Raw genomic sequence first — 24,280 nt, 5'->3', positions numbered from 1 at the left:
ATATATGTATATGTGGCATATCTTATTCAAACACATTTTATATATTTACATATAAAATGTGTGAATATATACTATGTAATATAGAGAGAAATATATAGTATTTCTATTCAGACATTTAAACAACATATGTAATGTTATAAACACATAAAATATATATAAACATGAACTTACTGCATAATATATCATATTACATATGATATATAATATAGGTAATGTGATATATAATATGTATTATGCACTCATATTACACAGAGACACACACACATGTACCCACATACACACACACATGCATACACATACACACAAGATGACTAGTAAGTTGATACGAAATTTATTTTACTGGTGAGGAAGAGAAATGTTAGTGCTGCTACACCAGTCAGTGCAGAGAAGGGGCTAGAATCCCTCCCTTAGGTTCCATCTACATTTTGGTTCTTGGCTGGTGAAGTAGCCTAGGTGAAATGCAGGGTTTCCTTGACAATGACTATGAATCTGCTTGCGTTGTGAGCTACTGTAGACCCATGTGGTCAACACTGCTGGGCCCCAGCAGTGACTTTCTGAAATGCTAATCCAAATGCAACAACAAACTAGGTGTCTCTCCTCATGGTCTGTTTTTTTTTTTTTTTATAACCAGCTTAGTGTCCTGATGTTGCTTCCAGCTGCCGGACCTTCATGGAATTGGCCACTCTCCTATTCCCTAGACTAGTTGGCTAGACCACCCAGAGGATACCCAAGAGACCTGGGTCAGAGATGAAGCACCCTTGCATTCCTCTGCCTAACTGAGCTCTGCCCTCCTGGACTGTGCCCCTAGTCCCGTTCTTTTCTTCCTTTATGGTTAAGGATAGAACAATAAAACGTCTTTGATCCATCCCCTCAAACCTATTTTTCCCCACCCACCCCTTATGTAAGGAGTGGTGGAGCATAAGAATAAAAAGCTGAGAACTAGCCACAAAACTTGATTACACAGTATCCTTGTAAATTAGTCCCACAATGAGCACAGGTCATTAGAAAAAAAGCTATTCAGGAAAAAAAACTTTGAAAAATTACTCTCTTATTCCAAATCAGAGGTAAACAACAGTGGGAACAACAAAACCCCTATAAATCAATTATTTTTCTAGAAACTACTGAACCTTTTAGTGATTTATATCTAAGCAGAGTATTTCCACAGCATTCAAGCATACTTCTACTCCATCATGTAGATTGTCCTATTGTTGCAAATAATGGACTTCTACAATAATGTAGTAGGTTGAGCCATAAGAAATGACCACTTTTGTCGTTTGAAAATGGTCAGATAATTGGTACCAATTTTGTAGGTGAAAAATGGTTGAATATTGACAATTTTGTATTTTATTATTATCTGGCTGATTTTTCCCTCTCACATTTCTAATGACTTTAGAAATATACCAGAATACTCATCAGGAAAGCAAACCTTGGCAGGTTTGCTTAAGTTTAGAGCCAAGATAATTAAGAGTTTCAATTTCTCTGTTAGAACGAAATTTCTTGCACAGGAACTTTTACCTCTTTATAAGCCTGAGCTCCATATACTGCGTCAGATTCTAGGTGGCAGCAAATAAGAACAAATTCTCGGAGAACTGAACCTGATCTTCTGGTTTCTGCTAAATACAGATAATCTTAGAATATATACCTGAACGAAGCCAAATATCCTTGCTATTAGTCTCCTCCTAACACTTAATCACATCCTTTCTTCCTTTCCTGTCCTTGAATTTGAGTGGCCTGGCTGGATAATGTAGAAGGAAGAGGGAACCCTGGATCTGACATTAGACTGTCTCAAAATCCCAAACATGTGAAAGGGCTTGAAGAATATTTTTCTTGAAGAAAAGTTTTCGTCTCATCTGGTCTCTGAGTCTCTTGTATCTTAATAAGTGCAAAGCAACCCTTATAAATTAGATTACCACATATAAAGTAATATCCAAAATATCTTTCACCACAACTTGAATTCTCCCCTTTTAGCTGTACAGAATGTACATGAAGCACCAAACCTGCCAGATGAAGAAGGAAGAAAACCTTCCTTCTGTTCCTTTCTATATTCTCCAGCATTCCATTCCTTTCCTGATTTGTGTCTGATCAGCAAAGCTGTGGAAATATTAAGCCTGTAAGGAGAGCTTGCATGTGCAAAAACTGTGCCAATTTCTTAAATCATACCCAACTGCAGGGCAACGTTGTAAATCCTCATCCTTTAAAGGAAATTCCATAACGGATTAACATGATGAGTGTGAGATGTTTACAAATGGCAGTTCAGGTACCTCAATACCTGGTGTTAACATAGTTTGGAAAGAAAGGATATTACGTTACGCATAAGGGGTATGGATGAAATAAACTCCTCTCCAAATTATAACAACTAAAAAATGTCAATGATCATTTATGATACTGTAGACCTTTAAGAATTTCAGCTCTAAATAAACTGATCTGACTCATATGGACAGGGGTTTTGGCAGAAGTGGGGTTGTCTAATATGCATGACACTGATTAAAAACATTCTAAATCCTGATGTATCTATGCTTACATCATTGCCAAAATGATTCATCTGTGTAGGATATATTCTTATTGCCAGAGATGTCACGTATCGTCTTGGCTAGAAACACACAGTCACATCCCATTATGGTGAACTCTCAGAGTTTATCCAAATTCTTTCCTATTCTGGAATTTTGTCAGGTTAATACTGCTTGACACACATGGTCTTAAAATTTTCCATTCTAAATCTACTGCCATTTTGGCATTTGGCTGGGTCTGGCCTTATGTGACTGGCATCATCACACTGAGACTGTTTAGTTTGTTGAATTTTAAATCTATAATTGTTTATCACTTTATAGACCTATTGTCGGCCAAGCGAAATGTCTGGAAAGGAAAAAGAGACTTTTTCTAAGATGCTTTTCCTTCTAAAGGAGGCCATATTTTTTAAAAAGTTTTATTTGATAGTATATTAATATCACAGAAAATCAAGAAGTTTTGCTTAAATCTGCTTAGTTTAGAAACTGGACAAGTTTATTGACTCATAGTGCAAAATGCTTTGCACTGCATTTCTTCTTGGTCATTTGAAATATTTATTGGCATTTTAGGACTGGTCATCAAAAAACCAGAATTAAACATTGGTCCTGAATGCAACATTTATAAGCATGCTCTGGCTTATATTTCATTTTACAATCAAATCTGAGAACTAAGAGTTTATCTGAGAAATACAGAAGGGCAACTATCCTAAATCCAGACGCTGTTGGCTTTACGAGCATATTAAGCATCCATTACGTGATGCAAAGTATTTATTGCAAATGGCCTTAGCTACTAAAATGCGTAGCTTCCTTTCATGTTGTGATGAAGTAATTTGAGATCTCTTTGAGCTGAAAATGTACAGAAAGGTTGCCTACTGACTGTCAGCAGGGAAAACTGCCATCAAATCAATGCATGTAACATTCCTCACAAATTACAAGCAAGGGTGTATGGGGCACTGTGGCGCTTGATCTCTTTCACGACAAATGCCAGATTTTTCTGAATTGAATTCATGTGAAGTTCACTGATACTGGGTCTCCCTTGCTAACAGCATCTTTCCATCTCTTACATCCCTCCCCACACCAGTACTACCTGCTGTATTCCTTTCTGTGTTGACTTCTACTTACAATATTTAAAACTTAAAAAAGTACAAAAATCAGTTTTAAGAAATTTTAAATATTGTAATTTATTTTACTTAATAAAATTCAAGAAGTTTTGAATATTTAATTTCATTTTACTTATAGTGAAATTGGTTTTTTAGTGAAATTAATTTGAAGAAGTTTTGAATATTACTGTTTAGTTTTACTTAAAAATTAATTTTGAAGACCTCTAAATATTGTAATTTTGTTTTATGAATGCAATTCATTTTCAGGAAGTTTTAAATATTGCATCATTCTTTGAGCTCACTGGTAACTACTTAAGAGTGTCATAAAACCAGGAATGATAGTCCTTTTTCTAGCCCTGACATCCTTTTTTCCTCACCTTAAGAACCTGTCTCCCTTCAGTTTCCCATAAACCCTTATCCCCGTTTATCTTCCTCCCACAAAAACAATCACAGCAAAAAATACACTATTTTTAAAATGAAAAGCTAAAAAACAAACAAACAAAACAACCCCCCAAGCATCTGACTAATCATGAGCAGAACATTTTTTTTTTTTTTTTTTTTTTTTTTTTTTTTTTTTTTTTTTTGCTGTACGCGGGCCTCTCACTGCTGTGGCCTCTCCCGTTGCGGAGCACAGGCTCCGGACACACAGGCTCCGCGGCCATGGCTCGCGGGCCCAGCCGCTCCGCGGCATGTGGGATCTTCCGGGATCGGGGCACGAACCCGTGTCCCCTGCATCGGCAGGCGGACTCTCAACCACTGCGCCACCAGGGAAGCCCATGAGCAGAACATTTTAATTGAAATCTTGACTCAGGCCTCCGTGGAAGCTCCTCATAACCAGTCCTTACTCACGCTTCAAGGAACCGCCCTGTATTCCACAATTGACCCACATTGTCTTGGGGTTAATCTTAAAGAGGCAAGTGATGTTGCCATCTTAACAGACTGAGTTCAGGAGGAAGTATGGCAGCCTCGTCCTGTGCTGAGTTCGGCAGTGATGAATAAACCGATCTGGTAAATTCGCAGCATGCTCAGTCTCCGCACAGTGCCCCACTTTTCCACAAAGGCTGCTAGTATGTGTTTATTGCCTGGGTTTCAATTCCCACAGGCCGCAGAGCATGGAAGGCCGCACGTAATTCTGTGGCCCTGCCAGCCCCGCACGTTATCATTTAACCATCATGCAGCTGAGATTTCCCGAGTAAATTCCTTTCTTTTCTACTACCCCCAAACAGGACACAAGGCATACTAATGAACTCCACCGTAGTTTTCCCTCAGCCAATGAGAAGTGTCACTTCATTTGTCATGTCAGTATCTGATTCCAAATGACATTTTAATTTTGCTAAAGGGATTGATGAGAAGTTGCCAAAGAAGAGGGGGAAGCTAACTGAATCCTTGGCCCACAAGAACTCTGCCATCTCAGGTTTTCTGGGCATGGCACCTTCAAAATCAGATGGACAGAGCAACTGACATTACGTTATGACCCCTACGGCTTTATGTTGACAATTATCTCTATCAGGAAGTTCCTGCAGCCTCCAAGAGAGAACACAGTGGGATTCTCACACTATCGTTTTAAAACGTTCTCCTGAGTCCATAGCAAAGACAGGAAAAAGTTACCTTCTTATTTATGTCTCACTTGTTGGCTTCAAAGTTCTCGTACGTTTACCATATCGTTCTGTGTGACGTTCGCACCCGCTCAGTCCATCGGGTAGGGAAACCGAGGCCAGTGGACACTGTTCGTGCCCAACCTGTGTGCCCTCCCGTTCCCCATTCTTGAGCTCACGGAAGTCTTCTTACTCCAAATACTGGTAACCTGAGGGATTTCTCCAGCTGCAGGAATGTGCTTGGTCTTCCCTGGGAAGTGCTGGGGAGTTAATGACTCGGGGGAGAACCCTCAATGAATCATACATAGGGTTTCTGGGTACACTGCGCAGCTTTAAGCCTCCTCACCCCTCAAGGAGACCTCTGAGGTCTCTCCAAGGTCCCCAGTGGGACTGAGCCACAGGTGCCCACAGCGGTAACCTGCTGATTAACATACCGCGAATCATCTTCCTTCCCTGTTTCATGTCCTCACTCCCATGCTGGGGTCTCAAAGTACTTGTATCTAAATCCTTGTCTCAGGGTCTGCTTCTGGGGAAGCCCAACCTAAGGCCCTGGAGCACAGAGATTAATATCTGCTCAACACCATGCAGCTACTTAACGGAGAACCAGGGCTGGAACCCAGGACTCTGGACTTCCGGCACATTTACCAGATAAGGCTGCCTCTTGTGACCCAACACCACCTTATAGAACTGGCCCCAGGGCTTCTGGGCAAGAGGAGGACGCCATAGGCTTCTCCTTGCCTTTTAGGAACCCAGTCACCACCACCAGAAGGAGGAAACAGAAAAACAAAGGGTAGTAATTACCTAGCATGACGAAAGGGACTCCCAGGAAGGTGGAATTGTATTTCCCACCAGTAAGATTGATGATGCCGGCCGCAGTGAGAGTGGCCAGGCTTATGGTCACCAGCCCGAGCAGGCCCAGCCAGGGTTTGCTGCGGACGCAGTCTTGCATGGAGCAGCAGAGGATGGCCATGGTGGCCACCAGGATCAAGCTGGTGACCAGGTAGCGTTCTGATACGCGGCTGGTCTTCTGGAAATCTTCCCTCAATGAGGAGGACGTGTAAGGGTACATTTTGACTTTGCCGTTAGATTTCTGGAACAGTCGGACGGTGTCGCAGAAGCTAGACTCCCACCTCTCTGCCACCATGTCGTTGAGACTGTTGATTGACTGCAGGTAGTAGGTGAGCTGGACGGCCTCTGCGGATTTCACTCGGTCCTTGCTGTGCACGGTGACGCCTCCAAGCTGGTGCCCGTTGTAAACTGCCCTCCCGTCCTTTAAGTGAGTGATCGGGTACGTGATAGCAAAATTGGTCCTGTTGGTGGCCCGAGCATTCTTTAGCTCCTCCAGGACATGCACTATGTCGTCCACGATGCAAGTCTTATCGTTATTCAGGATACATATGTGAGCAAATGTGTAATTAAATCCAGGCCTTGGAACCTGGATCCTGGTCACAGCAGCATGCAACTATGGGGAAAAAATGAGAGTCAGTGTTTATTACCAAAAATAAGACATTACTAAGTGACATTAGCTCTGTGGATTCAAACGTCTCTATTTTTTGTGGGGGAGGGGAAAGGGAGTCACTCATGCCATCTCTAAGCTAAAGAGTTCAAATTAAATGTTATAACCTTACATCAGAAGTGGGTAGTAAGGATGTAAAACACAAATTTGACTAGTGGTCCTCACAGTGTGGTCCCTGGACCAGCAGCATCGGCACCACCTGGGAACTTGTCAGAAATGAAAATTCTCAGACCTGGCAAGTCACAGTCTCTGGGGTGTGGCCAAGGAATCTGGGTTTTCACAAGCCCTCCGGGGGATTCTGATATAGCTAAAGTTTGAGGAGTACCAGCATTATTGCTACATGTTGTGTGTTTTTTGTTTTTGTTTTTGTTTTTTATGCGGTACGCGGGCCTCTCACTGCTGCGGCCTCTCCCGTTGCGGAGCACAGGCTCCAGACGCGCAGGCCTCAGCGGCCATGGCCCATGGGCCCAACCACTCCGTGGCATGTGGGATCCTCCTGGACCGGGGCACGAACCCGTGTCCCCCGCACCAGCAGGCGGACTCTCCACCACTGTGCCACCAGGGAAGCCCACATGTTGTGTTCTTTATGTGTGATTCAGTTGGTCTATAAATACCTGAAAATCTTATACTGGTCCACCCCAGTATAAGGTCTCCCCCTTGAAAACGTAAAAAGTGAACTAAGGTGCAATTCCAAGTGCACAGGTCCCCTGTAGGCCCATCCCTTGCTGCCAATTTGTAGGGCAGCTAAATGATTTCCCCATTCAGTGTAGTCACTCTGTGACATAAAAGACAAGCGGTTCACCTTGAGGGCCCTTGTATTCTCTGCTTCTGTGGGAACGGAGCTGTAACTGCAGAGCTTGGCTGGGATACATGGCAATCATGCTAAGGGAACACAGTAGGATTTATTCTGCACACCTTGCCCTAAATCAGATTTGCTGTGCCCGGGTTCTGTGTGCCTGTGATCCAAGTGCACATGGGAACACAGACACTCATTTAACAGCCCCTGCTACGTGCCAGGCACAGTTCTAGGCCCTTTATTTGGATTAAGTCATTTAATCCTTAGAAGAAACTCTAAAGTAGGTACAAATACTAGCCTCATTTTACAGACAAGGAAGCTGAGACACAGAGAAGCCAAGTCACTTGCCCAAGGCCACACAGAGCTGGGCTCTACCAGGCAGTCTGGTTCCAGAACCTGTGCTCCTAGCCCCTCACCATATGCCTCTAGGTTGGCAAGACCAGAAGCTAGATGAAGGTTCTTGCTAGCAACTAAATCCTGGTTTTGTGCTTTCACTGCCCCACCTCTAAAAAATTACAAGGGCTCAAGTTCAGATATGTAGGAGCGTGTGTAATCTACAGTCTAAGGTGAGAAAATAAGGCCTTCTCTCTGTGAAATGAGGCCATTAGTGGACATGTAGCTGAGTGTTAAACAAATGAGCACATCTAGGTCCGTGCCTGGCACTGAGAGGGCTCTCCCAAGAGCAGAGCTAGCCATTATTACATACCTGATGAACGAGGAACATTTCACACTCAAAGGGAACAAAAGCCTCACATCCAGAGTTGCCATACTGTTGCTGTGCCGTTATAACTCATAGCCTTCTGAGCGTCTCCATGACCCTGATAGATTTGCTCTTAAATCTGCCGTAGCTGGATTATTTGCTGAGACATTTTTCTGTGCATGCATGTGCCAGGGTGAGTGGGATACTTACTATGTTTTTTGAAAATGTCTGAGGGGCACCAGCTGTCAAAGTCCTCCTTCCTCACATCTCCTCACGGGCCCCAACCCTGAGGTTCAGGAGACACTTCATTGTATCACATTTGGCTGAAATATTTTGAGTCCTTTCCTTCATACACACACACACACACACACGAGTTGATGTCCCAGGGATACCTAGGAGACTGTTTTCACAAAACTCTAACCATATGCTAAATTTTTGTTTTGATGCTTTGGGATTGATGAAGAGCAAAATGTCTTGAATGGTTCTAACATTGAGAGTGTGTTTTCATCCATTCTTCTCTAAGCTTGGCCCAGTGAATTTTGATTAAAAGAACTCCTAACTACAAAAAAAATTCCAAAATATGAAAAGTTACTTTGGAGGAGAGAAGAACCAAGAGGAATTTAAAGACAAGAGAGAGTTAAAAGAAAGACTTTGGGGGAAGGGTTCAGAATAGGCTAGAAAAGGAGTGGTATTGAAAGCATGCATATGTGTAATATTTAGTGCATTGTTTGTTCCCATGAACAGTCTAATAAATCTCCCTTAGAGTGATTACTAAATATGTCAAGAGAAAAAGATTGCCAAATAAGATGGTGCTAAGCCACAGGGCTGAACCCAATTATAGCAAGGGGATATTTTCCATCCATTCTCTAAGGCGACCATGCCACACTGGGTGGGGAGTTGTAAACTATTTAGTGATCTGCCAACTCTGCCGATCTACTGCTGGGACCCCGTGGGACCACAGACCAAAGAAAGCAGACATGCTGTTAACCCCTGTACCACCAGCTCATAGGAGGGAGGCTTGGAAAATAAGAACCTTACTGAAGTTTGAGAGGGAAGGTTTCTTAATTCTCAGTAACCAGAACTGCTGTGAGATTCACCTGCTTTGAATTTCCGAAGGGAAGGTGGGTAGAACGTGTGTCACTCTTGCTTCTCAGTGGCAGGGAGATGCTGGGTGAAAAAGCAGCCAGAGAAGGGGTGTTGGCTGAGGCCACCCACCTGGCAGGGGGAGTCTACTGGGATTCTACTGTGGGATAAGAGGTGAGAGGATAATGAGAGATACGGGAAAGGAGAATGGAGACTTCCTCCTGGGACTTTTGGGATTACTCAATTCTGATCTTTGGTTCTTATGCCTACACGTCAAGTACACGCACCGTCTACTCTTGGCTGTCCACAGAGCCACGGGCAGACACACTGCACGTGCTACTTGGACATCTACCTGTGCGGGGTTTTAGAATGCCTTGATTTACTTTCCTAAAGGAGCCCCACTCAGGACAGCAGAGGCATTAGTAGGTGATCTTAGATTATATTCACAGGAGAAAATGGAAGCCAGAGATCAAAGCTATGCTTTTTTTTTTTTTTTTTTTTTTGGTTTATACTCACTTTAAATTTCTGCACTGAAAAAGAAAAGCAACGTGAAAACGATGACAAGTTAGTTTACAGTGACTTCATCTTTGCCTTTAAATTAATCTTTGCTCTTAGGGGCAGAAGGGGGAAAGAAAGATAGGAAAACGTCATAGCATGATAGTGAGATGGTGACCAAGACACCTCAGTCCATGAAATGGACAATCTCAATCCCTGTAAGCTTATTATTAGAGACCCTCAGAAAAGACAAGGAGAGGGAAATGACATAAACTAATAGTCCTGACCCTTAATATAGTCTGAATCTGTCATGTGAATCAGAATATAATCCACGTTTCTATAACTATGTATAGATTTTGGATTATTCACTCAACACACATTCAGTAAGTACCATCAAATCTACTGTGTTGTCAAAATAGGATAATTTCCCTGAATTTAGGGTGCTCACACTTACACATGGAAAATCACATAAGAGATCTGACGTCCAAAACAAAGGGACTATCCTAACAGTAGACAATGCCGAGCGCTCTAGTAAAGCCTAATCCAATGTCGGTCTTGATCACAGTATGTTTATTATTATTGTATTTGCCGCCTAAGAGGCCAAACTGAATGTTAAATTGAGATTCATTCTAGGGCTCTGAACATACTGTTTAAATTGTTAGATTCTTTTCTCTCATCACCCTTCAGGCTAAGAATGATGACAGTAATAGTAACTAGTCTGCTAAGTACTCTCTATATAGTTTTCAAAATTTATTCAATACAAGACTCTATGGACATGGTTAAATCATTATTCCCATTTTATAGCTGGAGCAATTGAGGCCTAGAGAGTCTAGACCAGGGCAACTTTAGAACTTTTGGGGAAGAGTGAAGAATTGTCAGCCCACCTGGTTCAAATGACCGGCCTTGATGTGACTGAACTGTGGGACGGCCACATTTGGGGATCTGGGGTCCATTAAGAGAGACCAGAAATAATCCAAACAGCCAAACTTCATCTTTAGGCAGCAACAGAACATGGCAATGTTAACAGGTAATGAAGGGGATGGGTTTTGAACTTACTGAATTTTCTTACTCTCCATCCAGCCTCTTTAGTTGCCAAATGAAACTTCTAAAACCGGCTTACCAAGAAAAAAGACCGGGGGGCATAATGGAATCCAGTAATAAGTTTTGACTTCAAGTCTGGCTTTTGCTGCTTAGGTAGGAGTGTCGGAGACCCTAGGAATGTCACTCTGCTTCTTCATGTCTCAGATTTTTCAGTAAAAAAATCAGGTTGGTCTAGCTAATCTCCACGGACAATTTGGTTCTAACATGACATGATTCGAAGATGAGTGACACCCACAAAGTATACAATCAGATCCTCAGTGAGAGAAAGTTAACTTCATAAATATCAATTTGAGATTTATTACAGCTGCTTGAAGTATGCTTTTCCAACACACTGAAGTTCTTTTTAGGTCAGTGACAGATCTGATAGTAGATGAAACCCAGAAAGAAAACCACAGGATAGGGAAAATAGGTTTACTGGAAAAAAAAAAAAAGATTCCCTTCTCTGAGTGATTTCCCGTGCTGGGGAGGCACTGGCTCTTATAATCCCCTTCTGCCAGAGCCTGGGACAAAGCCAGTGTGGGCTGCTGGTCACGACAGGCCAGAGTCTAATTTCCTCTCTGCCTCTCCTTGGCACACTCAGATCTTCCTCAGAAGACAGCAGGGGCACCTTGTAGAGGAGAGTACAGAAGGGAACTGGGAGGAAGGAAGTGTCTGCTCCTGACTGGTAATTAACATAGGAAAAATACCTGTGGGTTCAGAGAGCTTTTACGAAACCTTCCAGCTCTTTTTGTATTTGTTTCTTGTTGAAAAAGGGGAGAGGGAAGGCAGGAAGGCCATTCTGCCAGGCAGGGCAATTAACACCTCAAGCTGTCCCCCAGCAAGCTCAGCTGTGCCGGGAGGCTCAGAGGAGGTGGGGGGTCCCCGGGGGGATCAGTCTGATGGCACCACCTTTATCAGCTGCCTTCCTTTCCTTATCTCACCTTCCCGCCCCCTCCTTCTGCCACTCCCAAATAAGCTGCACACATGGAAACAGTTTAAAAGGGGAGCTTATTGGTTTGCCTTTCTAACCTATATCATTTGCCCCCAAATATTACCTTCAAAGTGACGCTAAATCAAAATTGCTTTAAAATGCTTTCAAGGAATATCTGGTTTTCATCCCCGAATGAAGTGTTTTCTTCACTGAGTCCGTCCAAGTTCCAGGCCTTGATCAGGGTCTATATTCTGCCACTGTAAGTGGGTAGGAACTGACTGGCAAGGTATCCTCACCCAGGACACAGGAAAGCACCTTGAAGTGGATGGATCTGGTCTCTGCAGTTCATCAATTACGCTAGCTCCCTCGGTGTTATGTTCTGTCTCTGCATGATCTCACTCTCACCCACTCTCTTTCCTCTTCTTTTAATAGAAGTGTATTACATCAGAACATCAGTCTCAAGTTGGGGATTGTTACTGTGATTCATTTGTAGTGCAGCCAAAAGCAAGTTAGTCATGCCTTAATAAGTGGACAGAAATATCATTCTGCCTTTGAAACATAGCATGTTCAGAGGACACCAAATTTAAGCTGTGGATATAGCTAAACAAGTGACTATCCACACGCTTTCTTTACACACAGGTGCCTGGTGTCATGCTGACCTGCTCCAGTGACCAAAAAAACAAATGGTTACCTTTGTCAGTACTGCAGTTCCAGCGCAGGTCTGGGAGAGTGGAATGTTTCTGTTTTTCTCCTTGCTTTATGGGTGGTAAACACTGTGTTGCGGATGCTGACACTAGAAGCCCCACATTATAATTCCCCAAACAGGTTGTTTGTCTTTGCAGCCTTGACTGAAAAGACATGGCAGCTTTGGATTTGAAGCAAATAAATCTGCGATTTTCGAAACAAAATATAGTAATGACGAAGGAAAAGGCAATTGCAATATCTCATTGCAACTTTTGCCTGATTCCACGTTGGTCTGGATGAGACAGAATGTAATGAACCACAGGTTCAATACTCTCTTTTTTCCTGTAGTCTGGGAGAAAATTTGACTTGCTCTTGATTACCAAAAAAAAAAAAAAAAAAAAAAAAAAAATTCCTTGATATGAAGACTCCTGGAAATCTGTAAAGTTAAACTTTCTGATTAGAGTGGTTATTTTTGAACCCTGCTGTCCTCACTTGACTTTCATGGTCAAGCTTAAACTCTGCTTGAGCAAGTTTGTGGGTCATGAGTTTTGCTAGGTAACTAAGAGAACAGGATGCTCTCAGAAATGGAAGAATATTAAAGCTGACTGGCTAAGAGGCAAAGAGAAGTCCCAAGGAGCCAAACGCCTGGGGAACTGGCAACAACCGTTTTAAGATTTGGTCAGGAGACCACAAATAACTATGCAAGGGGACAGAAAAAATAAAAAAAGGATACCGAGGACGTCTAGGTCTGGAGAACAACTGTGAACCTAAGTGGGAAAAGCACTGGATCAGGAGTCAGAAGACTTCAGTTTGAGTCCTTGTTCTGGGTCTTGCTGGCCACATGAGTTAGAGATAAATAAAGAATGAACTTTTGAAAACACATACCATGCCACTTCCCTGCCCTAAAGTCTCCAGTGGTTCCTCATCGTGCTGAGAGCAAAAACCCAAGTCCTGACTGTAGCCAACAAGATGATCCTTTGCCCTTGGCACTTTCTATGGATTCCTATCTCACCGTGCCCTAGTCACACTGCCCGTCTTTGTCATGATTCTGCCTGGAATGTCTTTCCCTCAGATAGCCTTACTTCCTTCACTTCGCTGCTCAAATGTAATCATCTTCCCTGACTCCACCCCCAAGTTAAAAAATAGCATCCCTCGTCATCACCATCATCTTTGCTTGTTTTAAGTTTTTCACGGCACCAATTATGATATGGCATTACATTATATGTAATATATACGTATTTGTTTCTTTATTCTGCTGTCCCCACTAGAATATGTGTTTTACCATGCTGGAGTGTTTGTCTCTTTGGTCTGCTTCTACATCTCCATTACTTAGTTCCTGAAACATATACTCAGTAGTTATGGAGTAAACACATGACTGTAATAATCTTGTGAGTGAATGGATTTTAGTCTGTCTCATGGGCATGATGAGGGCCAATGAGGTGATAGATGTGCATGCATATTGTAAACTCTAGAGGGCTACACAAACGTAGTTCTTATTCAGCAGGGAAGCATGGAGTGGTTAGTATCTTGCAGCTGTCCAGACACAACCCTACAATTGATTCCTGATTCTCCTGGAGCCCGTGATCTTTCCCACGATTTGGCAACATCTTGTGCTGTAGTGGGAGGGACATGGGTTATGAGGTCAGAATGCCACCAGTTCAAATCCTGCTGCTTAGTGCTAGCTTTCAGGGCGTAGACAGCTGCCCCTATCTCCTTACCACTTCAGTGCACACCAGCCCTATTTCCAGCCTGATGTGGAAATAATGAAGCATTAACGTACTATCTCAATCCCAAGCAGCCTGGATCGATGACTAAAAACAGTTTGTGTATAAATAGCCCAGCTCCCTTGTCCCCAGGGTGGGCTGACTCTGCAACGTGTGTTCCTCATTGGCTCCTGGAGTTGCCCAGTGGGATTAGGCTCCAGTTGCCCACAGAGTAACCGGCTTGACAATGTCCCCATAACTTACTTCTTCCCTTCCCCGTCTCATGTTGCCATTCTCTTACCAGTGCTTCCTGGGGTTGTCTTCCAAATATACTACTTGCATCAGTTCCTTGACTCTGCGTCAACTTTAGGGGGAACCCAAACTAAGACAGTTACTTCAGGCATTTAATTCAGTTTCATTATCTGTAAAATGGGGATAAACCTGACCTCATAGGGTCATTATGAAGATCAAGTGTGATAACATAAAAAAGGTGTGTGGTCTGGCATTTAATATTGGGTTAAACCATATGAAATTTCCACTTCTATAGGTAAAAGAGTGGTTCAGTTTTGGCAATTTTATGTGGATCACCTAACTGACCTTCAGCGAGGGTCTGTTCTTTCCCCTTTTAGCCCCTCCTCTTTTCCAAGAGTCCTGCCAGAACTCCCCTGGGGGGAGGGGGTCACAGACAATTTTATTTGGTTTCCAAGGACCAGTTTGGTGGTACCAGGACAGGCTTTTAGGAAAAAGACAACAGTCTGGGGCTAGAATATCCACTCATTCCCTTTTCCACCAGCAAAACTGAGACTTGCAGATACTGTGGCCATGAGTCCCTGCATGCAACTGGAATGCACACTTTTAGCAGTTTTCAGCTTAAGGGAAAAAAATGCCATATAACCCACATCGCTGAACTATTTGGAACTGCAAATAATTGATAACAATATTAAATCTACAAAATTATGAACAAGCGTCTTCATCAGATGAGCTCTTTGGCAATTTTTTTTCCTTCAAAGGATTCACTAAGTTTGTAATGGGCACTGAGCAAGGAAAATGTTCCGCCTGATGACATGGCGGCGGCACTCCTGAGTGGTGGACCGTGAGCTTTATAAGAGCGAGTACTTGATTTAATTCATAAAAGAATGTGTTACCTGATTTTCTTCCTGGAAATGTTTTTTTTTTCTGTTTCCCAAACTACTGACCTTACAAATCTACTGACCGTAAAAATCACAGGAGTGTCTCAGCTGCTGCCCTCCTTTTCCAGATCTGAAAAGAAGTCTTACAGAGCAAATGGTCAAGGCCATGATAGTTTCTGTGATTCAGCTTGCTAGGGCCTTGATCTTTCTGGGAGGTGCCAATGTTGGTGGCCTCATGTGGCGTGGAGAACACAGACTGCCTGGACTCAATTGCCAGCTGTGGTTCTTAGTAGCTATGTGATCCTGAACACTAAGCTGTTACTTAATAGCTCTTTCTGTGCCTCAGCTTCCTCATCAGTAAAATGGGGTCAATCATAGTACCTATCTCCTTAGGATTGTTGGAGGATAAGTGAGAAATTGAATGGAAACTGCTCCATATAGTCTCTGACACACAAGTGTTACCCAGTAAAGGTTTGTTAACAAAAAAACCAAAATGGGGCTTCCCTGGTGGCGCAGTGGTTGAGAGTCCGCCTGCCGATGCAGGGGACACGGGTTCGTGCCCCGATCCCGGAAGATCCCACATGCCGCGGAGCGGCTGGGCCCGCGAGCCATGGCCGCGGAGCCTGTGTGTCCGGAGCCTGTGCTCCGCAACGGGAGAGGCCACAGCAGTGAGAGGCCCGCGTACAGCAAAAAAAAAAAAACCAAAATGAACAAACAAAAAACCCCCTTTCTATCCTCTGTTTTGCCTTGTCCCCCTTAATTTTTTTCTTTTACCCATAGAACTTCCTCAGTGTTTCTTGAAAAGTATCTTCAATGAAACGTAAAGGTGACAGATGTTTGCTTACATCTTTACTAGAGACTAAAGGGTAAATGGGGTTAATAGCATGCATCAATACACATAATTGAAGAGAAGAGCTGGACTGTATGGGTTTACAAGTTGCACTCGCTAATTCCAGGATAAGCTCCCAGCCTGAAACCATTCCACCTTTTTCAGGTTAGCTGCCCAGTTAGATTACTGTGCACATCCGACTAGGAAGGGGACTATGGTGTGGGCGAAAGAAGGAAACTAAAAGGTGTTAACTGCCTATGAAGGGTTGGGCTTTGTGCAGAGAATGCTGCATCTATCATCTCATTCAGTCCTCACAGCAGTTCGGAGAGGTCGATGTTACACTGCATTTACAGGTGAGGAAACTGAGCCGCAAGGAACTTAACTTGCCCACGGTCACAAATTTAGTAAGTGGATCAGCGCAGATTTAAATCTTGGGCTCATAAGATTGTCTCCCAATGGGGTTTTTTTGGCACAGTAAAGACTTTACCCCTTCATCTCTGTGCTTTGGCCATTTGGATATTGATAAACTTGTTTTGGGGTGTTAGGCTTAAGCATGGTCAAGCCACAGAATGACATGGTTAGGGGCAGTTATGAATTAAAAGTGGTGACGACGTAGCAAAATCAAGGGGTCAAACGTGACAAAGCAGCCTAGGGGAAGCAGCAAGACTCTGACCTGTAGTGAACAGTGAGACCCAGCAAATGCCAGATATCTATGATAGAGACCTCAGAGAGAAGGTACAATCTCATTACTAGTGACAAACACATGCCACTAGCTGGAGATGCCAAAAACAGATGTATGAAGACAAGCCTTTCATCGGTCCAGATAGCAGCCTTTGCATCTTGTATGTTTTCTATGTGACTCTCCCCCCCACCCCCTATACACACACGCAGAAGGAAAAAGAAAAAAATACGTTATAGAACATATTTGTGAAAAGGGCTGGCAATTTGGGGATTTATTGCAAAACATCAGATTTAAGTTGGGGGTGTACAGGATTTGGGTATCACTCCTCCACAAAGGCAGTTTAACATTAGAATATAAATGCTCCAAGAGGGCAGGGCCTCTGCTTCACTCCGTACTGTATGGTACATAGAGGAAGCCCAACAAAGCCGTGCTGACTGAACCTTCAGTGTTTGTTCCTTCTTGCTGATTTATATTTTCTCTGGTGACATTGAATGATACTTCATTTGTACCCAAAGGCTACTGTTCTACCTGCATATCATTTCCATCTTAAATAAACAGATGACATTGAATTTAGTCCTGTCACTTACACACTGCAGACAAATGGCTGACCTCATTAGACAAATGGATATGGTTAGAATATAATGTAAAAAATGTAAGAGCAGAGAAACAATTTAGGTAGGAGATTGGGTACTGAAATAATTATGTGTTATGCTTAATTATAGAGTAGTTTGATTTTTTTCTAGTGTTTTTGTTTGTTGGAGGGGAAAAGTTTTCTTTTAAATACAGAAGAGTTTAGAGACTAACATAAAAACTCCCATGTACCTATATCCAATGTCATGTCTGTTTGAAGATTCTGGCCCTGATGTTAATGCTGTCCATGTAGGTGACCATATAATTTATCATGCAAACTGGAACACTTTGAGAGTGCAAGAGGGCACTAGTAATTTCACAGGAATACCAGGCATAGAGTGGGACCATCATAAGCAAAGTAGGATGTTCTCCCTATCTATGGGGGTCTCAGAGGAGGTAAGCACTGATGTGACTTCATCCATTTATGCTGCACAGTGGGCATGAGATGGCAGTCCTTTGGTTTGCAGACCCATCACTGCTGATGGAACCTAGATTGTTGCAGGTGATGCTATCCTGTCATCAGACAGGCCTCTGGGAAAGGAATCTGGAGAAACTCCTTCCGTCTCTAACTACTTCCAACCACACCTACCTTCCCACCATTGCAACTTCCTTCCATGTCAAGGCTCTGATGTTTTGCAAGATTCAGCTCTCACATAGCCTAGTTCTGTTCACTCCTGCAGAGGTGGAGTGCATCCATAGTACCCTTAGAACATTCCATCTTCCTGCCCTGAGCACACTGGCCTTGCTGGAATTGACAGATAGCTTCCCCTTGGTTGTCTTACTGACATGTGGCTTCGTCCAGCCAGGAGCCAAGGTTGCTTTCCATGTCCAAAGGTGTCACCCTGGGTCATTCTATCTTGCTTTAAGGCCGACAGTGGCGCTCAGACTTGGCTGATGAAATTTTTCAAGGCTCGCAGATGTGAAGACTGTGACGGGTCTCAGGCAGATGGGAGGCCAGAGCATTTGTGCTTCGTTGGGAGTTAGAGGTCATACAGAGAAAGTCTTAGGCATTTCATCACCAGTTAAAGCAGTGAACCATCTACTCAACATGTACTAGGTGTCTATACTATGCTGGGCATTAATATAAGCCCTGGGGAGATAAAGAATATTGACATAGTTTTACCCTCAATAAACTTAGAGTATTGTAGAGGGCCTTTAGGCAGGTTGTCAGAATTGGTTAGCACAGGCGAACCACAGAGTGAAGTAAAGTGCTACAGTTCTATAATAGGAGTAAAGCGGGAGTACACGGAGTCTAGTATGTTGGTGTGTGTGTGTGTATGTGTAGCAGTGGGGGTACAATGAAATACAAAGTTGGAGAGGAGACGGGCCAGATGAGGGAGGATTTTCACATTCAACAAATATGTATTAGTAACTATTAGTAAATCTTACATCAAGCCATGTGAACAAGATAGGTATGGCTCTGCCCTCACAGAGCATTCAAACTATGGGAGATACAAACAAGCAAAGAGGCAACTACAAAATCTGCATGGAGTTCTAAGATGGGAGAAATACTGGATATTAAGGGAAGGGCACCTACACTAACCTTGCTGGTACCAGGGAAGTCTTCTTGAGGAAGTGACTTCTAAATTAGCACCTGAAGAATGAGAATAAACTAACCACAGGCAGAGGCTTGGCATGGGTTCTGGAACTGGTGGGGAGAGTATATCAGGTGGAGGCTACAGCATGGGCAAACTCGAGGCACAAAATGGATGTCGGGGAAAAGGAAGTGATTCAGGCTGGTCCGGGAACTGAGAGGAAAGCTAAAGAGGCAAGCGAGGTCCAAGCCACATGAAGCCTTGTCTGCTGAGCCTGGAAGACAGGCTTTGTCCTGTCGGCACTTGGGAGCCAGTGAAGGGTTTCAAACAGAGAATGAGGTGATCAGAACTGTGTCTTAGGAAGATCACTCTGTCTGCAACATGGTAGCTAGAATGGGAAAACTGGAGAGTGGAGGCGGGGAACTGGACTAAAATATTAATGCAGTAACTAGTTCATTGGTGAAATGAAGATCTGAACCATAGTGAGTAGTCATACTGGCTTGAAGGAGGCAGAAGGTTGATGTCTCTACCTTTTTACAGATTTGGACAGCTTAGCCCAGGGAGTAAGTCAGGTAGTAGAAGCCAATGACAACTTTTAAATCTGCAGTACTGATTAATCACTTGAACTGCATTTCCTAGGTTTGGGTCTTAATGTGTCGTCTATCAACTGCATGTTTATAGATGTGCAGGTCTAGCCGATGTGTGGCCTTGCACTTTTCTGTGTGTATGATTGTAAAGACCATACAAGTGCAGAAGTTCTTGGCCAGTTGCTTCAAGATCCTCTGTAGCAGATGTGGTTGGTACCTTGTTCATATCCTCCAGCCCTTAGCTCTTGAGAATATACCTACCTAACCTTGAATCCCAGTACCCACCCCTCTTTGTCAGAGAGCCCACTTTGCCATCTGCTTGGCAGGCCAAAAGTTCTGGGGAATTAACGTCCCCTGGGAGCAGACCTCAAGCAATGACAGGTGGGAGTTGGCATTGAAATACCCAGTTCCCTCCCCATGGGTGGGATTACTCATGGGTGAGTGTGTTTTAAACTGGTTCCCAGAGCTTCCCCAGTGGGTTGTGCTCTAGTTGCCCACAGCCTTGGTCTGCTTGATCACATACCCTTTGAGGCTCCTTCCCCAGTGGGTTGTGCTCTAGTTGCCCACAGCCTTGGTCTGCTTGATCACATACCCTTTGAGGCTCCTTCCCCTTTGTCTCACTGCCCTGCATCCCTTGTGGTTGCCCTTCAACTCCCAAATAAACTACCTTTACTTGATTTCTTATTTTAAGATCTGCTTCTGGGGAAACCCAAACTAAGATGTCTAATAACACTCAAAGCCTCTGGAATTAGAGTATCCTAGTATCCTCAAAATACTAAAGCATTCTAAAACCAACCCCCCAGTTTCTTGTGTATTCAAGTAATGGTTACGTCAAAACTCAACCCTTAGGGAGTAAATTTATGATCTTTTGAGCTTCTCTTCATATTGTCTTTTGATGGTGGACACATTTCTTTGATGTTGCCAACTTGCATACAGTAGGTATGCAGCAAATATTCCTCAAGTGGCTCTGATATGTTCATGAATGTCAATGTCCGGATGCTACCAACAGCATTTCTCCCTCATTTGGGGTAGAGTCCATTCTCTTCATTAAGGTTTATAGCTAATCACATGTTGGGTCCAGGGTATATTGGTGACAAGAATGCACGGTAACCCCTCAAGAAAGGATTAGGCCTACATCCTGCCAGGAGTGAACTGTGAGATGACATGATCTCTCATCTTTCTTGCTGATGGTAAAGGAAGCAGGCATTTCTTTGGCTTTTCTTTATTTGAAAAAAAAAAAAGACACTCAGAGACACAGTTAGCAGCCTCTTTGCATGCTTCTGGAACATCTCAGCAGGTAAGGTCTCAGGCTTCAGTGTCCTCTGTTGACAGCAAGTGCTGGGATGTTGCCCATGTTGGATGAGAGTCCCTGTCTTTACATTTCTGGATTCCTGCTGTTACGGTGGTAGGTGTGTGGGAGAGACAGCTGGTGTGTTCACTGGATCCCTTCCCAGGCAGTGGTGTGCCCAGGGAGTACGTGCTGCCAGTACAGGTGCTGAAAGCCTGCATGATGATGGTGTGTCAGATGTCAGTAAAACTGAGCTGATTTGCCTGCCAAGATTCAGACTGCTTTTCTTCATGTCGGTACTCACCACTGTTGGATGCTCTGCTGGGATGGTGGTCTAACGCTTCCACCTTATTAGTGGGGTCACTGACTAGAATGTGTATGTGTGTACGGTGTTCATTATTGAGGTGTAACCTGTATATAGAAAAGTGCACAAATCTTAAGTGTACAGCTCAATGAATTTTATATGTACGTACCTATATAAACATCGCCTGGATCAAGACACAAAACATCTACTGCACCCAGAAGGCCCCCTTGTGTCCTTTCTGGTCAGTACCCCTACAACCCCCAGGGGAAGGTTATTCTGACTTCTATCAACATTGATTAGCTTTGCTTATTCTTGAGTTTGTGGTAAATGGAATCATGCAGTATGTATAGCTGACCCTTGAACAACACAGATTTGAACTGTGTGGGTCCACTTACATTCGGGTTTTTTTCAGTAAGTATATTCTACAGTACTACATGACCTGTGGTTGGTTAATCTGTGGATGTAGAACCACGAATCCGGGGGGCCAAACTGTAAAGTTATATATGGATTTTCAATTGTGCGGAGGGTCGGCATCCCTAACCCCTGTGTTGTTCAAAGGTCAGCTGTACTCTTTTGTGTCTGCCTTCTTTTTTTTTTTTTTTTTTTTTTTTGCAGTATGTGAGCCTCTCACTGTTGTGGCCTCTGCCGTTGCGGAGAACAGGCTCCGGACGCACAGGCTCAGTGGCCATGGCTCATGGGCCCAGCCACTCCGCGGCATGTGGGATCTTCCCAGACTGGGGCACGAACCCGTGTCCCCTGCATCGGCAGGCGGACTCTCAACCACTGCGCCACCAGGGAAGCCCTGTCTGCCTTCTTTTACTCAGCCCATGGCCTCTGAGATTCATCCCTGTTGTGTTTATCTATAGCTCGTATTTTAATTCTTGCTGCATAGTATTTCATTGCATGAACATACCACAGTGTATTTTTTCATTCTCTTATCGGTGGACGTTTTGGGTTGTTATCAATAAAACCGCGATGGGCATTCATGTACAAGTCCTTTTGTGGACATCTGTACTCATTTCTCTCAGGTATATGCAGTGGTGTGTTGGTAAATGTGTAACAGTAAGTTCTCTAACAAAAATAGCTCTGACTTGTACGATTTGTAAATACCGCCACCGTGACCAATTCCAAGCTACCAAGGGCATGTGGGTTAGGAAGAGATGTGCCCAATCAGCTTTCAGGAGCCAGTGGGAGCCAGTCTCAGCATACCACTGGGTACAGAGACCAGGAGTGGAATTTCAGAATCAGAGAGTAGGCATATATTTGGTTTAAGTTTTCCAGAGTGATTGTACAGTTTTACATTCCCGCCATCAATGTATGAGGGTTCCAGTTGCCCCATATCCTCAGCAACACTTGGTATTATCCGTCTTTAAAATGCTTACCATTCTGGTGGGTGTGTACTGGTACCTGATTTTGGTTTAATGTGCATTTCCATGATGCCTGAAGCTTAGCACCTTTGCATATGCTCACTAGCCATCTGGCTATCCTCTTTTCCAAAGTGCCTGTCCAAGCTGTTTGTCCCTTTGGTTATTGGGTTGTTGGGTCTTTTCTTTATTGATTTTTAAGAGAATATGTAAGTTCAAGACAAGTGGGGCTGGCTTGTAAAGAAAGCCAAAAAGAAGAGCTCCAGAGGCAGCCTGGCATGCTGAACAGAGCCTGACATTGGGGCCACACAGACTTGTGATCATATCCAGCCAAACTGGTGACTACCTGATAACACTGAGCATATCCCCTTCTTGAGCTTCAGTTTCCACACCATCAAAATGGGCTTACTATCTAGAGTGCTGTTGGTTTCTGAATGGGACAATGTAGATGGAGTGCCTGGCAGAGGAACACATCACAGGTTCTTAGTAAATGTTGGAGCCTCGCCCCATCTCAATCAGAATCACCTGTGAGCTTCTAGTCACGAGGCACATGATGGTTTTAATGCCTAGAAATCCCATATTCTTCCTGGCTGTCTAGTGGTGTCTTGTCATAAAGCTACCGCCTGTCTCATGATGTGAGGGCTTTATTCTTTGTGAGAAGTAGCATTTCTCTTTTCGTGGGAGGCATGATGGCAAGGTTTCCTAAGCATGATATTTTGCAGTGCCTTATCTGATGTGAGGCAGGAAGGATCTGCAGGGCACTTTTTAGAGCCATGTTCTCTGTTTAGGGGGAGAAGCTGCTGCAGAGCAGGACTAATAAGAAAGTGAGGCTGCTTTGGAAAGGGCTGCTGAGTGAGCAGCCTAGTTGTGGTCCCCAGCCCTCCCTCCTGGGAGTTTGGACTTGTGAGGAGCGATGGACTCAGCTCAGGCATCACCCCCTCCAGGAAGCCTGCCCTGGAAATGCAGACAAGGTCCTCTCTGGTCCCCTGCGTGTGGACACATCTGTCTCATCACCTGCCATATCATAAGGACATCTTTCAGCTCTCTGAGTCTTATTCTTTGTTATATCCCCACTCCCAGCACAGTGCAGGCACACAGTACTTAAGAAAGAAACGTTCTGGACAAGCCAACACACTCTTGCCCAATCGCCTTGGCATCACCAGCATGCTTTAAACAGCTTCCACTTGCATGGCCTAAAGCCTAGTTAAATATTGAGAAGTGATCAAGCAAAAGAACTAGGTAGTTCTCAAATACTCGGGGTGGGGGGTGGGGGGGGGGAAAGCAAAACAAACAAAAAGGCAAACAGACAAGCAAGAGGTACCAGAACACGTGGGGAATGATGATTGCTACAATGAGTATATGTACTTTTATGTCTAAAAGTAAAGATGCTGTGACAATTTAAACACAAAACAAAACAGCAGTGTAATGCTTTTCCAGCCCAGCTCTCAAGGGAATACACAGGCAGTTATTAATATAGGCGGTTCTAGAAAGAATAGGACATTGGAATTTGGACTAAGGAGATTTTAAAATTCTGAGTCTATTATTTCCTCTCCCCTTTTCCATGCTGAAGTAGCTTTATCAGAATCAATATAAACCAGCCTGCAGATCTCAAAGTTAGTTCGGGTTCATTTAAGAAATGGATGAGCCTAGGCATTACTCTGTTACCTTGTAAATAACATAGCTAGTAGAAAGCTGAGACATAAACACAGAAGTATCCCTGTAAATGTCACCTTAGTGTTTCCCA

At 43.6% G+C, this 24,280-nt stretch overlaps 2 protein-coding genes across 2 annotated transcripts in view; one reads left to right on the top strand and one right to left on the bottom strand.

Annotated features, from left to right (window-relative positions):
- Positions 1–24,280, top strand: part of LOC309796612 (uncharacterized protein) — an 863,921-nt gene that overhangs the window by 186,565 nt on the left and 653,076 nt on the right. The window lies entirely within an intron of this gene.
- PTCHD1 (patched domain containing 1) overlaps positions 1–24,280 on the bottom strand; it is a 51,757-nt gene that overhangs the window by 7,354 nt on the left and 20,123 nt on the right. Inside the window, exon 3 of the mRNA XM_082609795.1 lies at positions 6,001–6,661. Coding sequence (XP_082465921.1) covers positions 6,001–6,661 — 661 coding nt within the window. The remainder of the gene's footprint in view (positions 1–6,000; positions 6,662–24,280) is intronic.

The sequence above is a fragment of the Mesoplodon mirus genome, assembly GCF_964341445.2.
Source record: "Mesoplodon mirus genome assembly, chromosome: X".
Lineage (NCBI taxonomy): Eukaryota > Metazoa > Chordata > Mammalia > Artiodactyla > Ziphiidae > Mesoplodon > Mesoplodon mirus.
The sequence above is the reverse complement of the archived record's forward strand: the minus strand, read 5'-3'. Positions and strand labels throughout refer to the sequence as shown.